Below are 17,702 nucleotides of genomic sequence, written 5' to 3'. Positions count from 1 at the left end.
GCGCCTTATAAAGGTTAAGGCGATGGCTCGGAGTGAAATACTGCCCCGCTCTACAGAGTACACCTAGTTTCTGCGAAGCTAACTTAGCTTTACCTTCCAGATGACAAGAGAACTGCACATCACTCGAGATTTCGAGTCCAAGAATTCCGATACTGGCTGTGGCTTTTAGAGGAGTACTTTGAAAAACGGGAGTCGCGATAAAGGGATTCTTCTTAGCGGTAAATGCACAGACTTGTGTCTTATTGGGGTTAAATTGGACCAGGTTAATTCGACCCCAATTCGAGACTTCATCTAAGGAAGTTTCGATTACGGACACAAGATCGTTCCGGCACTCAATGACGCGATCCCGAGAAATATTGCTGCGGCCGGCATAAACTGCATCACACGTACTGTCGTCTGCATAGCAATGAATGCTGCTAACGCGCAGCAAATCATTGATATGCAGAAGAAACAGTGTGGGAGACAGAACGCAGCCCTGTGGTACACCAGCATTCACGAGCTTAGGTTCGGAGCATGAACCGTCGACCACGACTTTCATACTACGCTCAGTGAGAAAACTGGTGACCCATCGGCAAAATTTCTCGGGAAGCCCATAGGAAGAAAGCTTCGAAAGAAGCGCTTTGTGCCAGACCCGATCAAAGGCTTTCGCTATGTCCAAGCTGACCGCCAACGCTTCACCCTTGCTCTCAATCGCCTCCGCCCAACGATGTGTTAAATATACTAGAAGATCACCAGCCGATCGTCCGTGACGGAATCCATACTGACGGTCACAGATCAGCTGGTGCTCTTCCAGATACTTGAGCAACTGGCGATTGATAATGGATTCCATTATCTTGGAGAGCAAAGAAGTGATAGCTATGGGTCGATAATTGGACGGGTCTGAGCGATCGCCCTTTTTCGGGATAGGATGCACTAAAGCTGTCTTCCATGAGTTCGGGACAACGCCAGTAGAGTAGGAGTGCCGGAAAAGTCGCGTGAGAACCGGAGCCAATTCAGGTGCGCACATCTTAAGCACTATGGGAGGAATACCGTCAGGGCCACTTGACTTATGGACGTCCAGGGAAAGGAGTGCTTTACGCACTGCTCTCTGACTGAAACGAATGTCGGGCATAGATGCATCACATCGTGGAATGGTAGGTGGTAAGTACCCTGTGTCGTCCAACGTCGAATTAGCAGCGAAGAGAGAGCCAAGAAGGTCGGCTTTCTCTTTTGCTGTGTGGGCTAACGAGTCATTCTCCATGCGCAGAGATGGTAAGGACGGCTGACAAAAATTCCCTTGCACAGCTTTAGCGAGGGCCCAAAAGGCTCGAGTTCCCGAAGGAAGTAGGGCAAGTTTTTCGCCAAGCTTAGCAATGTGCTCTGCCTTCGCTCTTGCAATAGCCTTCTTGAAGGACCTAGAGGCCGAGTTTAATTCTCTTTTCAATGTACGGGCGTTTGGATCACTAGATGCGAGTGCATTGGCCCAGGCCTGGTAGCAATCTTGTTTACGGCGAGATGCCGATTTGCAAGAGCGACCAAACCAAGGCTGGGACTTGCCACCCACGGGAACAACGGAGTTTGGAACAAAGAGCTCCATTCCCTGAAGCACCACATCGGCGACAGAGTCAGCACACGCACTAGGATCATTCGCGGAGAAACAAACTCGACTCCAGGGATATGATGAGAAAAAAGTACGCATCCCATCCCAATCTGCAGACTTATAGTGCCAAACGCGACGGTGGCCTGCACGTGGAGGCCGAGGTAGGCGCAAGATTGGCACTGAACTCCGGACTAGGCAGTGGTCGGAAGAGCCCATAGGAGCATCGACATTTACCTGGTAGCCCTCCGGATGGGAAGTCAGCAGAAGGTCCAACAAAGAAGGCGTATGGTCCTCAATATCGGGAATTCGCGTGGGCGATGATACCAATTGAGTGAGGTTATAGGCAAGAGCGAAGTCGTGTACAGATCTACCTGCGTGGTCGGTTGTTCGTGACTTGAGAAATTCAGCATGATGAGCATTGAAGTCACCAAGGACAACAATTTCTGCAGCAGGAGTCTGATTAAGCACGGTGTCAACCGACGACTGAATGTGCTCAAAGAGTCGGTCCGATTCGTCGTTTCCGCTATGGGACCTATAGAGGCACGCATAGATGCGCGGGTGGTCGTCGCATTCTACACGTAGCCAAAGGATGGAAAGGTCCCTACCTTCAAGATGACCAAGGCGACGAAAGCAGATATCTTCCCGGATGTAAGCGCATACACCAGCGCGGGGTAGAAAATTGTGCTCCAAGCTAAAGCCTGGGTAACTAAGGTATGATACATCAGACGGTGAAGATATCTGAGTTTCGGTTAGAAACAGTAAGGCCGGCTTCGCCGTTTCGAGGTGGTAATGCACGGCGTTGATGTTAGAATGAATACCCCTGATATTGCAAAAGTTAACGCGGAGCGTGGAAAGGGGTGCGCTGGTCTTTCTGCTCTTTTTGCCTGGTAAGGAGGTAACGAGCGGTATTTTGCCCTCCCCAGAATACGTAGGGCGGCCCGAACGAGATTGTTCAGGGAGGGATTCTCCAGCATCAATGGAGCTGGTACCCTCCTGGGGTAAATTTCTGTTAAAAACCGCTGCCATGATGCTTAAAGGGAGGGGGGGGGGGAATGGGCTACCGGATTCCTCACTCACCCTATGCGAAACGCAAATTAATGCTTCACGCCGGTTTCCTGTGAGGTAGTGGTCCTGCCCCGGACGAACTACAGCCCGTTCGTGCTACATACAGAGACTGTATGCAGCTGTAGTTCTACCACTCTAAACTAATCGCCAGAGCCTCGAATATTCCTGAAAAGTTAATTAAAGTCTGAAATAGTAGAGTGTCAAAGGCCATCTTTAATCCATTGCTTATCCATTTTTGATCGCTCCGTAAATCCGTAGCACTTCTAATATTCTATGTATATTTTAGAAGGTTCAAGGTGCGGCCAGTCGACGTTATAATGATAAACGATCCTGCTTTTCTATCAAAAATATTTATTCGAACCCCCACGCCCGGCCTTTCGGAACAAAATTGGATTTGCATTGTGCGAATAATAAAAGCAACAACAGAAACAGGATTATGACCTGAAAATTTTCATCGGGAAATGCTTACAAATGATGCCACATTTCCTTCGTTTGCGTTTCTGATGTCTTCATTCGTTATGCTTCAATTTGTTTATCGCAGCGTAAATTATCCTTGTTTAGCTTTTTAATGCACGATAATCCATACTAATATTATAAATGCGAAAGTAACTCTGTCTGTCTGTCTGTTACTCAATCACGCCTAAACTACTGAACCAATTTGCATGAAATTTGGTATGGAGATATTTTGATACCCGAGAATGGACATAGGCTACCTTTTATTGCGAAATATGTACCACGGGCGAAGCCGGGGCGGACCACTAGTTAAAAATCATTTTTAATCATTTTTATACGTTGTTTCTTAACAAACTATTAACTTTTAGTCCATCATATTCTCGTCTTAATTTAGCCTTTCACACGGTTTACTATGAATGAAGATACCCCTAATATCTTAGTAGATTATATTAAATTGAACTTGACATAAATATAACAGATATGGTCATCTATTTGTTTGATCCAGCCGCTATAATGGACATGGAACATGACGCCGCTCCGAGCTAAAACGTTATTGGATATCGCTTACAAGGGCTCCATATTTGTCGGCGAGTTGTCCTTTTATCGGGAAAGTAAGTCACAAAGAAGCAATCGTACATTTTACAAGTCTGTGTAAGCAAATAAGCCTCCATTAAGCCCGTCTCGATCGGGGTTAAGGTTTTTCCGACAAATCGAATCAGGGAGGAGCCCATTATGCAGATTTTCCATTAGAGAAAACTCACTGCTCGGGTGTCGTGAAGTTATTTAATGCCCTGAGCTACACAGCCGTTGAACTACGTTCGATAGTTTGCAACTTTATAACTAACCGAGAAATTGCCTAAAGCTAATAATTACTGAGTGAAAATTTGATAAACGTGTAACTAGCGACAATTGGGGCCTTGGCACGGGACGTGGATAAAATTCCTTATGTAATGCCACGAATTTTCACCCGCGTTCAGAAAAGCTTTGACCTGATTTTAAAGAAACCACAAATTGGAATCTTTTTGTGAATTTGCCTTTCTGTGGAATCGGTTTCGTGTAATAACGTGAATCTATTTACAACAGATATGTAATCCTTAATGGAAAACATACCAGCCGAATTGATCACCTCCTCCTTTTTTTTGAAGTCGGTTAAAAAAGAGGATTGTAATGATAGTTCATCCATAAATGTTGTAATTTAAAAGCTTTTTAAACTACTCACTGAATTATTTAACTACGTTTTATACGCTACCTTTAATAATCCTATAAAGTTTATAAAGGCCGCGTATATCAGCGTCAATTAAAAGAGAAATTCTTATCTGAAAAATATGTTACCTTGAGAAGATAAAAAATGCATTAAATTGCTCTGTCCAGTGCTGAATCTAGATCTAGATATCGTTAGATAAAAATGTAAAAACAATTAGCTCGGTTAACAACATGTCTCTTTAGTATTCCAGTCAGCAAAGAAAACAAGCTATGTATATAAATAGGATTGCGTAGAATGATAATAATTGCTTCGACAACACCCTAACGGCAAGATCAAAACGCTGATATAAATTCAAAGAGAAATTGAAATGTCCCTGTTAAATTATCGACGACACTTGTTTTCAGGCCCTTTAAATTTTAATTTTCCGCTTTGATAGACCTTTTACGACGTCGTGTCGGCGGAATAGAGGGACTAAATATATGCGTAGAATTGGATGAAATAACGGATGGATAATTGGTTGTTGTTATTCTTGTTGTAGCTGATTTGACGATTTTTGATTTTGTGAAAACGTTTGATGGAAATAATTCGCTTTGATGACGATATCATAAAACAATTCTAACAAAAGAAATGATAATTCTTATTGGTCCGAAAATATGAATCTGATGGATTATGAAGAATAAAAGTCCTTGAAAATACTTTTGTCGAAGCATCAAAAGCATTCCATTTTCTGAAGATATTTGTTTCAAACGCATTCGAGATTAGGTTACAGCCTATTCTCATACCATTATTATATAGCAAGCACTTGAAGATGGTAGTGGCGCAATCGATCAACGACAGCCTCTCATGTGACACCTCTGGGCTCTGACCAGACCGTAGGCGGAGCACTTATGTGATATACAATAACTGCTAACAGCGGGGGACCAATGAACATAGATATAATATATAATAGCGCACCAAATGGAGTTTGTTATTTAGATGCATGTACTGTATTTGTTTTACGACGCGATGTAAGGAATTTATGGTGTATAGGAGAATATCGGTAGACTACGGTAATATTCAGATTATTAGGTCCTCAAATTAAACGGCTCCGTAGGCGTTTATATAGTAGCTACGAGAGCATAGTAATTATAATTCACGTTTTTAATATTGCTAATGGACTGGCACTAATGAAAATATAATACGCTGTGACTGTAATAAAGAAATGAAATGGAGTTGAGTAGCTGCCCATTTCAATACCGTACTAGCAGTTTTTATTTATATTTGTCCTTTTAAATAGGATACTTAACAAGGATTATTTTTCAAAAGGGAAACGTTTAAATATTAACCGTTTTAATATTAAACGTTTAACCTTTAAATATTTTATTCACATAGACTTACAAGTGCTGAATAGGGACTTTTTTCTCAATTGCTTTTATAGTGCGCAGTGACGTCTAAGTACCAAATAAAAAAATGTTTTATATTACTAATTTCAACGTATATTTAATTAAATAACTGGGATTATGCTCATAACGATAAACTAGCATAATATCGTTACTATTAAGTTATGGCTAAAACAATTTTGCTCTAACCAAAGTGTACTTGTTATTTGTTAGCAACACTTCCAAAAGGTTTCGGTTTCAAAATACACATATTGTATCCACACCGAAGTAACTTATTTTAACTGAAGCCTCAAGTACTCTTGTAATAGTTTAAGGGGCCGCAAGGGTAGCAGAGATGTATGGAGGGTCGAGAGGAAGTGGCTTGTGCCTCGTTGGACCGTATCCGATGACTGTGGCTTCCGAATGTAGCTATCTTCATGGTGTACCGGTTTGAACTGGAATAAGCATAATTACACTTTCTTTTTCTAGCCATTGCTTTTAACAATGTAGAATGAGTTTGCGGTCGTTGCAATGCGTATCCACCCTCATTGATTTGAATTGCGTTGGTAAATCCGATATTTTTATTACAGAATCATTATAAGTGTAAAGTACACTGTCGTTTGTACTCATAAAATCCTATCCCATGCAAAATTAAACCATTGCGTCTTTTAAATATTTATTTATTATATCCGCATAATTTAAAATTAAACAGAGTCGCTTCTGCCTAGGTTGAAAATGTTAAGTGTACTAGGATGGCAGTATGTGCCAGGAGCAATCTCGGCGGGCGGTAATTAAGTGTGAGTGCGGACACCCGCTGCACTCCTAGTCGAATAAATCTCGCTCCTTCAGATTTACTGTTATGGCTCTGCTAACTTCCCAGCCTTTCTTCCATATAGTGGTGTTACGAGAAACGTGTCGCTATCGGGGATTAAACATTATTTTATCGTTTAGACCTATTAGATTAGTCTCCATGGAATGTAGTCGATAGTGTTGTATTTGAAAAACCGGTTATAAACAAATATCACGAACGAAGATTTTTCTCGGTGTCAATAAAGTATATTTAACTTTAACATTAGCTTCTGTGAATTTAATAAAATATATTCTAAGATCTTTAAACATTCTTCACCATCTTCTGACATGAAAGTCACTTTAATTTATAATAATTCGCCAGGTCCGTTGTAATCTTGTGAGCAACTTACTTTAGAAGGAAATTATTCATTCATCTGTATTATTTAATGCCTATACCATACCATATTAAGAAAAAATTAATGTGTTCTTAAAAAGCGAATCACTTAAGAATTGCGAGATGATGTGGGCATTTGTTTATTTTAGACTGAGTAATTTTCTAGGGCAAATTGTCAGGTGATCAGGTTACAAATAGGCAAACTAATCTACCTCAGTAAAATCAAGTCTAAATTTGCTCTTCCTCCTAATAAACTGTGCCGCTTAGCATGTTGAAATTACCCCAACTGTGTCATAACGCAAAAAGGTTTTGTATGTTAGCAATCATTATTGTGCCCATTTCATATTTAAATTTGCATCAACGTGAAAATGTATTTTACAGTAAAGCGTGTTCAAAAGTTATTGTTTAAACGCACAGCGTGACTTTATAATGCAGAAATAGACGTGCGCTCATTGCTTTGTGTGCCCCATTGTAATTTACTAAACTAGTGATTATTACGCGATACATGAAAAGATTGAAAATGGACTATTCTACAAAGATAATTAATATTTTCATTTTTTTTTTTCGTATTAAAATTTAAAATTTAACTCATTTTTTCGTCGTCCCCTTGAGCGAGAATTAATCTTGCATAGTGTTCGAAATGTGTCACTCGCTTCACGCTTCGTCAGATTTTCTCGTGAAATGTTCTGGCGAAAAATTTGCGAACTGCTGCCCACTGCATGGTAACATCGCTGTGGTCGCCGCTATCAATCAATGTGACGTCGAACCTGGGTCCTCTAATAAACTTAATAAATCATCCTGTATAACAGACGATACATAATTCGACACGTCCCCGTTTTTCGGCGTGTTTTGGTTCAGGTTCGTGTTGCTTGTGATTTTTAGAAGAACCTGTTTGGTGGTGGGATTTATATACTATTGATTTGATTACACCAAAATATTTAGCGTAAATTTGCACACATAATACACTGTTTTGTTCTTTCTCACTTGATTCGTATCATAATACTTTGGTCTTTATTTCTGCTATGTCTTAGAAAACATCTACTCCCACCATTTTTTCAGCTTTCATGATATTTCAATATAAACTCTTTGTAGTTATTACACATTAGAAAAGGTAGTATTCCATAAGTATGGAAATAATTTAAGAAACTTTCGTCTTCTGAAAAATTTGGTTGAAAATTTCTTCAAACTGTAACACTGCATACCATAGCCCGTCGTACAAAATCCGTCTCTTTAGGAACCGAAATTGATTACGACCGGTCAGCAGATTTATCTTCGTCATAAATTTTCAAAGTTCCCTTATCACTTGCTCACAATCGCTGACTCAAGCGCGTGAGATGACACTCCAGTAATTAATAGCGCTCTATTATTTCCATCTTCGGACTTTTTAATTGTATCAAATTATAAGCTTTTTTGTGACACAGTTTTAGGTTAAATGATTGATTTATGGTTCACATTTTTCGTAGAGCAATAACAGAAGTCTTATTAGTTACTTGTGTTATTGCTCTATAGGCGAATCAAGTAACAGTTATCTGGACGATTTTTTTTTTTCATTAGAAGAGTGATTTTGTTTTCTTATTGTTTCATTAGTTAGTTTTTCGATACATAACCAGTAGGTATTAGAAAATACCAAACATTTTATTTGTTAATCGCGAAAACGACCCTTCGAATTGACTGAAAACGCCCTAAAATTATTTTTATTTAATTTATATTTCAATAGGTCTGCGACAATTACTCTGTTAATTCAAATAGGTAATGTCTAATTAGCCCTCCCGCTGCGCAATTAAAAACTAATTTTACGCAGACATGAATGTCCACTCGCGATTCTATTGTACACGCTGAAGGAAAACAATTGTTATTTAAACGTATTTTTTTTTCTTTCTTATTATCTAGTACCTAATTATTTTTTATTTAATAATCTTATCTCTATAAGAGGTACCTAGTTCGAGCGAATTGAGGAATTGTTTTGTGAATACCGCCTACGATTTCAGAAATCAGAGTTTATTTAAGTAATTATGATAAATATTTTTAGTAGGCACGGTAACAGAAAACATTCTTATCGATTGTTTAAAAAACAACTTTATAATTATATAGAACAATTTAGCGAAATTCATAAGAAATTGATATTGTTATCATCGCGCTCGTGATTATACGCGTTATGGGAAATCCCAAAATAGATAATATATTTGTATTCCTATCTACTTTTGATATAATTTCACAGTGTAGTATCCTTCATCCTACTAATATTATTAATGCGGCAGTTTGTGAGGGTGGATGGATGTTTGTGAGGTACTCTTTCACGCAAATACGAGTGAACCGATTATAAAGAAATTTGGTATGTAGGTAACTACTGAAGACCCAGAATAAGTCAAAAGCTACTTTTTACCCCGGAAATCTAACAGGGACGGGAACTATGCGGATATTTCTTTGAAAACGCAGGCGAAGCCGCGGGCGGAAATCTAGTATATATAACTAACTATACTACATAGTTATAGTAAGATTCGTATATATAAAATTGTGGTAAGGAACGTGCTCTAATCACCACTAGTTCATAAGATAACCTTTAACCAATTTATGACAATATGTATGTCACTTTCGTAACAATTGACACACTAAACGTAAATTGCTTAGTGCTAAAATTTAATTGGAGCAATGTTTAAGTGAATATTTCATTTTAATATGCAGAATTCAGAGAGTATAGTACTAGCGGTCCGCCCCGGCTTCGCCCGTGGTACATATTTCGCAATAAAAGGTAGCCTATGTTCTTTCTCAGGGTCTAAAGATTATCTGTGCCAAATTTCATCAAAATCGGTCCAGTAGATACTTTATGCGTGAAAACCATACATACATACATACAAACCTTTCCTCTTTATAATATTAGTATAGATAATATACAATGTTGATTTTATTTGATTAGATAAGCTAAGCATTTATTTTTTTGCATAGGTTTTACGTGTCGCGAACAAAGATTAAATCTAAATGCTTTATAGTAGGTAAATGTAAATAATTTTATACTGGCACAAGATACATATAGATTTATAAAATCCTTATCTATATATTCGAATGAGTTTTATCTATATTATTTGTGAAACCAAAATAATCAGACTGATTGATCATGACCGCGGTTTTATTAAACAACAATGAATGCAATGATATAAATAGACATTTTTAAACAGCTAGAATGTAGTAAACAATGCGACGTTCAATTTGTTTATTAAACTAAAAATGTCTCCATATTCGCAAACCATTGTTCTACATCTCGATGTTTATAAACGATCATTCACACATCGAAGTAGTATAGTATAATGCGTGCAAGCGCAGCAGAAGCCAGAGTATCTATTTAGTTATCTGTATATTTATTATCTGTGACAGTAATTTGCCGGCGCGCGCAGATTCATAATCTTCCTCTACTGGGGTCATGTTTATCGCGAACGTTATCGACGCGTGATTATTGAATGGATCTTTGTTTTTACAATTAACTGTTAGATTACGCGTACGAATATCAGAAACGGCGTGGATTCGATCGCGGTAACACGCGTCGAGCGGTCGATAATCCGCTGGTATTTCAATTATTTGTATTTTGTTTGAATTGTTCAAGGACATTACAGTTTTGTAGTAGTGGCGTATAAAGAATTTACGATAAATAACATTTTTATCAATGGAACGAAGATAACTCAAATTAAGTTGTGTTTTATATGAAAACGTGATCGATATTGTTTATTTAAATTTTAAATCATATTGCATTTATTGAAAAGACCATTTGTGTAATAGTGGAAAATGCGTAAGCTACGGGTACTAGCTATCGTTGGGGGTACGTTTATAGTGACGATGTGTGTAATGCTGGCTATGACGAAACTGGATAATAATGAAACCTTGGAAAGGTCCACACGCGATGTCCTTGTGGATACGGAAATTTGGGTCCGGACTAACACGAGTGTGCAGGACAAACGGCTGAAAGTGCTTGAGGTATTACTATGGAAATAATTAATATAAGTAGATATTGAATAGCCTTTTGTTTAATTTAATACAATGTTTGGTGTTGATAACAAAAGTAAAATGAAATGGTTTGAGTTCGTTTATGTGTGATGCCGCCTGCCGGTCACTCACATACGAACGAATACGCAAACTCTCAAGTGTAGGACGTGACTGCAAATGTTTTTTCCCTGCATGAGCGCAAACATTCGTACATTGTATTCACGTTTGCACGCAGCACCCAACGTCACGCAAGTGAGTGACCCAGGTTAGAATATAGCTACACCGGTTGGTAATGAAAATATTGCGTAAAAATGTGTTGCGTAACTTTAGGTAATTGAAAGACGTAAATAAATTATTATTTCTAGTGTTTTATTTTTATTTCTAAGCGATAAAAGGAATAAAAATCAAACGACTAAGTTCTTTTTACAAGCAGAGACCGGCGTGTATTGAATTTCGTCGACGGTTTCTATAAAGTAAAAGCTGGAAAAATCGCCACCTTTTCCAGTCGGCCGTAAAGTTTGCAGGGCCTAATAATAATGAATGGCTTCGAGAGAAGTACGATATCCTTTCATTAGTGTGGCCTCCGTTCCGAGCCGAGATTAAAACTTACGCTTCGAGCGACTTGCGCCTCTTATGTAGGGACGAGCTTTTCATGCTTTTAAATTGTGATTTTTTGTGAAAAGTGCCTCCGCGTTGCGAAGGTTTTATCAAGATGATACAAGAAACGCCGATTACTGGCTAACCTCTGTTTATAAAGGTTCTACGTTTTCTATATTATGTGAGGCTGCTTTAGAGTGTGTTTCTGGTAGTATTTTATATTAATCATATAAAAATCATATAAAAATATAAAATAGCAAGCAACCCAGATTCCCAAGCCGTTAATACATCAATGAGTATTAAAATATCTGAAGCAAATTAACTCATCTACAGATGAACCAAATTTGGAGTCATTCGTGACGGCTTTTACCCAGATGTAAAGTTTGTAATAGTCATCAAAATATTTCAGTTCTGATTCTAATCATCATTCAATCTGGCACAAGTTCTAACTTTTGCCAGGATATACACCATTTTAATGGCTATAATCATAGTTATAGCCATTGTAACTCTATATTCGTAGCAATAAAAATAGCTTTCAACATCATCTATCTAAAATGTCCCTGAGTTTAGTATCAGTATAATTTTCTATACAGCATTTGAGAGGTATTTGAAATGAAAAATACGTTATTCAAATTTCCGTTACATAAATATTTTAATAGCACATTCTTGTCAGACATTATACGTATAGCTATCGTCACCTCAAGATATTAATTCGGCACTGAAATTGCCTTTGACGGATCAGCGAAGTGGAATTTATGGAAATATTTGCAGTGTTGTTAAAATATCGTTCGAGTACCGCTTTAATTAAATGTGGCCTACATTATTGGCCACCAGCCTCCTCACAACGCTTTACTTCACTTACATCGCCGTGTGTTTGCGGATTTAAAGTTATTTTTCATTCACAAAAGATAGAGCCGGAGCGCGGTTAATTAACCTATAAAATATTGGATGCCGACCGCAATCTGTGGTTTTATGAATTACACTCGCGAAGTTATCGAAGATAATTGCCAAGTATTTCACAGCGAATACCGCGTTTATTTATCGGATGGCTGTTATCGTATACGCAAACTATTTACCGCGAATTCTAGGTATTGGGAATAAAGAAATTGTGGTGTAAATTAAAACTAAACGTGACTTTGTAATAAAATGTTTACAAATTGCTAGAAGTTGTCTAACTTTGGCGTACGGGAATCGAGATAGCATCCGTCCCATATTATTTCAGATAATTAATTTTCTATTTGTAGGTATCTAATTTACACGCTGAAATAGTTTAATACCTAAGTTTAATACGTAAAGAAACAAACAAGTCGAATAGTGTAGTTCGTTGGATTTGTCTCAACTTAGGTTCTGATAATACTTGAAAAAATTAACATTTTAAAAAAACTAATTGAAATAAAAACGTCCTCGGGGAATACCGCACGAGCAGCAAGTTCATTTAAAAAACTTAGCATTATATGTAGTATCAATTTATATTAACTTATAACATTTGCCCCCAGATGATGCGTCACGCGTGGAACAACTACAAGCTGTACGCGTGGGGCAAGAACGAGCTGAAGCCGATATCGAAGCGGGCGCACCTGACGAGCGTCTTCGGCGGTGGAGACCTCGGCGCTACCATAGTGGACGGCATGGACACGCTGTACGTCATGGGCCTGATGGATGAGTTCAGAGAGGGCAGGGAGTGGATCGCTGAACACTTTCATATTAACGAAATCGTGAGTGGCTTTTTTTTCTTGGGTGATTGTGGTGAAGTAGGTATTATAGGTAGGTACATCGTTTATTGACCTTGAAGGAAGGAACCTTTTTTTTTTCAAATTCACAATATTTTGGGATCGCAGGCATCTTGAAGATCCTCGAGGACTCCTGCTGAAACTAGTGTCAGGATCAGTCCTGCAATCAAATCAATATACAATTTTACTAACAATTTTTTGACTTACAATTTTTTGATTAAATATATATTTTATGGTAAATGGAATCATTTAAGTGTTGAGCAATGTTTAATTAACACTTTAAATCTCAAAAACGTTTTCGATACCTACTCGTTAAGATAGCAATGTAAGGTGTGAAAAGGAATCTTTCCTCAGAATGCAATAAAACATAGGAATCTAACAGATCTCACTAACGGATATGGAAAATTGCTTTTTAATAGTATACCTTCTCTAGATTACGTTAAGCGACGATAAAAAATCTATTTATACTTATATTAACACTACCTATAATATTTCTTGAAAGGAAACAGTAGATTTAGAAAGTGTCGCGTTTTGTGTATTTAAGCAGAACTGTTTACTAATTGTACAGTTAGGGGCAATAAACTTTACCCACTTTTTGATGCAATCGTAAAGAAAAATGAGTATAAGGATAGTTTAGACGTAATATATGAACATAATATTTTCATATATCTATAGATATAATTTAGAATTATTAGCATAGTAATTTATGTGACGATTTATTTACATAAAAATGTCAATGTGGAATGTATGTATAAATTTGTTAAGTCTGTGTCTACTGTCTAGTCGTATTTGTCTACAATATGATATACAAATATGACTAAATACATATTTTATTCTTATAATACAGACACTATGAAGATAACATATTTCATAAGGGTACACCTATCGTGAATAAAACGTAGTAGATTTGCATTCACATTTAATAATATCGATATGTAACGAACCCATAAGTAAATATTAGGTACTTACCTCTTCTTCTTCTTCGCACAAAATGCATTTATAGTACCTACTACCTACCTAGGCATAGAATTAGAAAGACTAATATATCGCGCGGCGAAAAAGTTCTGCATAATTTATTTATAGCCAGCTGTTGCTAGCAACATACCAACTGAAACGGCATATCATCAATTAGTTAAAACTAACAAATTCAAAGCCTTGAAAGCGTTTTTGTATCATTGTCTTAAGCTGATTTTTTCGACGAAGTTTATATATTATTAAAGACGTTTCAAGTAAAAGATTTTTAACCAGCAGCTATTGCTTATTAATTTATTTCTACCTGGCCACCTAATTATTCATTTCCACAAACGTATCATCCATGTTCGTAACAATAATAAGAAATCAAGAGGCTCAAAAAGGTAAGAAAATTGTCAATTAGGCGCTTCAGTATTAATTAGATATTGACAAACGCATGGCCATACAACAAACGTCTATTGTGATTTCAATTCACGTATGATTAAAGTTTTTCGTCGATACATGCCTTTTTAATGTGCTCCAATTAAATGCACCTCTGTTTGTCCAGGAATGTAACAATCGAAAACACTTGAACACATATTGAATGTTAATTAAATTTTTATTAATTCACTGGAAATTTAAAATTAATGAAATGAAATGGACGATTAGCTACACCCACTTTTAGGTGGTTGATAATTGATGTGACGTAATGTGGACGGACTTTTCGTTGGTTGCAGCGTCGCAAATACATTCTAGTACATATCTCATTCTAAAAATAAATATATATATCCATATTTTATCACAAATGTTGACATATTTACAAACAAGGTTTTAAGATTTACATTTTCTTAAAATTAATACAACAGATATCTTGTTATTCAAAATTGATTAATTTTGAATAACAAGATATCTGTTGTAAATTATAGGCCAATGATTTTGACAAAAACATATTAGGTATTATATTGATAGAACGACTATTCCGTCTTCTTTCAGACCATCTATAGATAATATAATATATCGATATATCTATAGATAATAATATATCCATGTACTATAACAATATCTTATATTTATTCTCACAAAGAAAATAAATGTCATTGTTTCATTAAAAAAATCCACATTTATTTATTCTCCAAATCAAAATATACTTAAATAAAAGTGAAAAGTGAAGCGTTGACAATGTACAAGCAACTATTAAAGCCAGTGGCAGTTATTCTGAAGTCCCTCAGCGCGGAGTTTTGTCTGAGGTTTTTTGTGCACCTTTAAAGGTGGGGCCACATTTGTATCAAGTAATCGTATCCGTATTCCGTATCAGGCGTATGGTATCGAGAAAGCGTATCCTAAGTATGAACGCCCATTTTGACCATATCGTATCTAACGACATTACATTTAGTCCGAGAAATTTTGTAAAATTAGTGGAAATAAATTGTGTAGTTTTGAAAATCGCTACAGTTATTTTCGGCTTAATTTTCTCAAGCTAATTGTCAGTATTATTGACACGTATCAGATACGTGGTTAATAGCGATTGGAGTGAATTATGATCGCGATAATTCTGCGTTCACACTAGCAAACAACATGATACGCATCGATGCTACGCGACAGAGATATGATACGCGAACATGATCAAGTGTGGACCCACCTTTACGGCTTACACACGCTCTTCGCGAAACTTTTTTCATTTACCGAATGCATTGGACTGCGCTTGTGATAATGAGCCTTGGTAAGAATGCAAACTGTTTGGAACGAGACGCAGTGTTTTAAACAAATCCATTGGATAAATGAAGTAGACTATTGTGACTAAGTTACTAGTTAGTTAGGCGCTCTTGGCGTTTGGACTTCATTTTGGATAAAGTTTTTTCGAATTTTGTTTTTGATTTATTTGTTCTGTGCAAATGGTTTGAATTTGTTTAAATGTTTCTTGCATTTAGATTGTGAATAGTATACAACTATTGACGTCTTCCTCTCTTTTTTAACCGACTTCAAAAAAAGGAGGAGGTTATCAATTCGGCCGGTATGTTTTTTTTTTTTTTTTTTTATGTATGTACACCGATTACTCCGTGGTTTCTGAACCGATTTACGTGATTCTTTTTTTGTTCGATGCGGGATGGTGTCGAATTGGTCCCATAAAAATTTTATTCGGATAGGCCCAGTAGTTTTTATTTTATGAGCATTTTTGTCTGTATTTGTAAATGTTGCAAGTGCAAGTTTGAAGTCGGTTGTTTTTAACGCAGTTATTGACTTGTTATATAAAAAAATATATTGTAAAAAAACTCACCCATAATGTGAACGACTATTTCAATATACCTACTTTTCGCTTGTGGTAAGGAATCTCCGTAAAAAATTCTAGTGTCGATTATTCTTCTATAAAATCCGAGTGAAAATAAAATAATTGCGGCTAGAGCCTCTTGGAAAAAAACAAAGAATTCAATAATGTTAGCTCTTCGACAGTTGAAATAAATAGTTGTGCTGTCTGAGCTTTGACAAAGACAGCTCGTGATTTAAAGTCCTCAACGAACATTATCGAATTACCTCGTATTCTAGTATAGATAAGTACTACTTTTTCCTTTCATTGATACAAGAAACTTGTCGTTGCACCTGTCTGTAATAGCAGCCTGTCGAGTGTCTTAGATTGTTTAGCTCTAGATTACTATAAATACACTTGGAATTTATTTATAGAATTAAAATAATATATAGAAAAATGTATATTTTTTTAAGAAGTCCGACGTCTTATTGAACAAAAAGCTAATACTTAAATATACATTTATTTAAGTAGGTATTAACTATTAAGTATGTAATTATTAAAATTCTAAATTAATAACATTAAGGATACTCTAGAGTCTAGTCCGTATTATACGAGTAGGTAATGCAATTCAAGGTACATTATTAGATATCGAGCCGTAAAGGGAAATTGAAATTATGAACTTAATATTTAAGTACTGAGTTGATGTTGTCGTGCCAAATCTGAACCATCTTCCTCGTAATTTCCTTTTTTCTGAGTATACTGAGGTATTTAGTCTGGTCACTTACATGAAGTACTTAATTTTATGAGTTTTGGATGATTATTGTTAAGTGAGTAATAAATTATTATTAATAGTCTTCAAAGCATACGCAGCTTCATTATTAATAAGTCATAATAGTTAGTGCTCTTATGCTCCGTCAACCAAGAATGACGAAATCGACTTTAACCTTCTTTAAATCTTCTCATATCCAGACTAATTTGTGCTGCATATGCTTTCGTAGAACAAAATAATTAAAATTAAACGAAAAGGAATTTGATTTCTGATATTATTTAAATTATTTATTTTATGTAATAAATGATAATAGATAAATCTTGTGTTATAAAAAGTAATAGTGGTATTTTTATTCGTGTTTTATTTCTTAGCTTTTATAATCATTTAATGTAGTAAATAAGAAAATGCGGCAAACAGAGACAGTGTTTATTGCTATAGCGGATACTAATATCCGTTGTGAGATTGTCCACTCCCTCTAAAGATATACCTTAAAAGGATTTATTTTCTCTTTGTTTTCCTGATAGCCTGGTAAGCTTAATCCTGGAAAGCTTTATTTTTTAACTTTATTTAATGGGCAATTATTAATTTGATTGTGTAAA

The 17,702-nt window shown here is 36.4% G+C and overlaps 1 protein-coding gene across 1 annotated transcript in view; it reads left to right on the top strand.

Annotated features, from left to right (window-relative positions):
• Positions 1 to 17,702, top strand: part of alpha-Man-Ia (alpha-Mannosidase class I a) — a 71,966-nt gene that overhangs the window by 44,916 nt on the left and 9,348 nt on the right. The window contains exon 2 of the mRNA XM_090106076.1: positions 12,908 to 13,126. Within this exon, the coding sequence (XP_089962202.1) occupies positions 12,908 to 13,126 (219 nt within the window). The remainder of the gene's footprint in view (positions 1 to 12,907; positions 13,127 to 17,702) is intronic.

The sequence above is a fragment of the Colias eurytheme genome, chromosome 10, assembly GCF_061535395.1.
Source record: "Colias eurytheme isolate Ceu_HAF_F1 chromosome 10, ilColEury1 Martin Lab GWU primary, whole genome shotgun sequence".
NCBI classification, from domain to species: Eukaryota; Metazoa; Arthropoda; class Insecta; order Lepidoptera; family Pieridae; genus Colias; species Colias eurytheme.
This window is presented reverse-complemented; position numbering and strand designations above follow the sequence as displayed.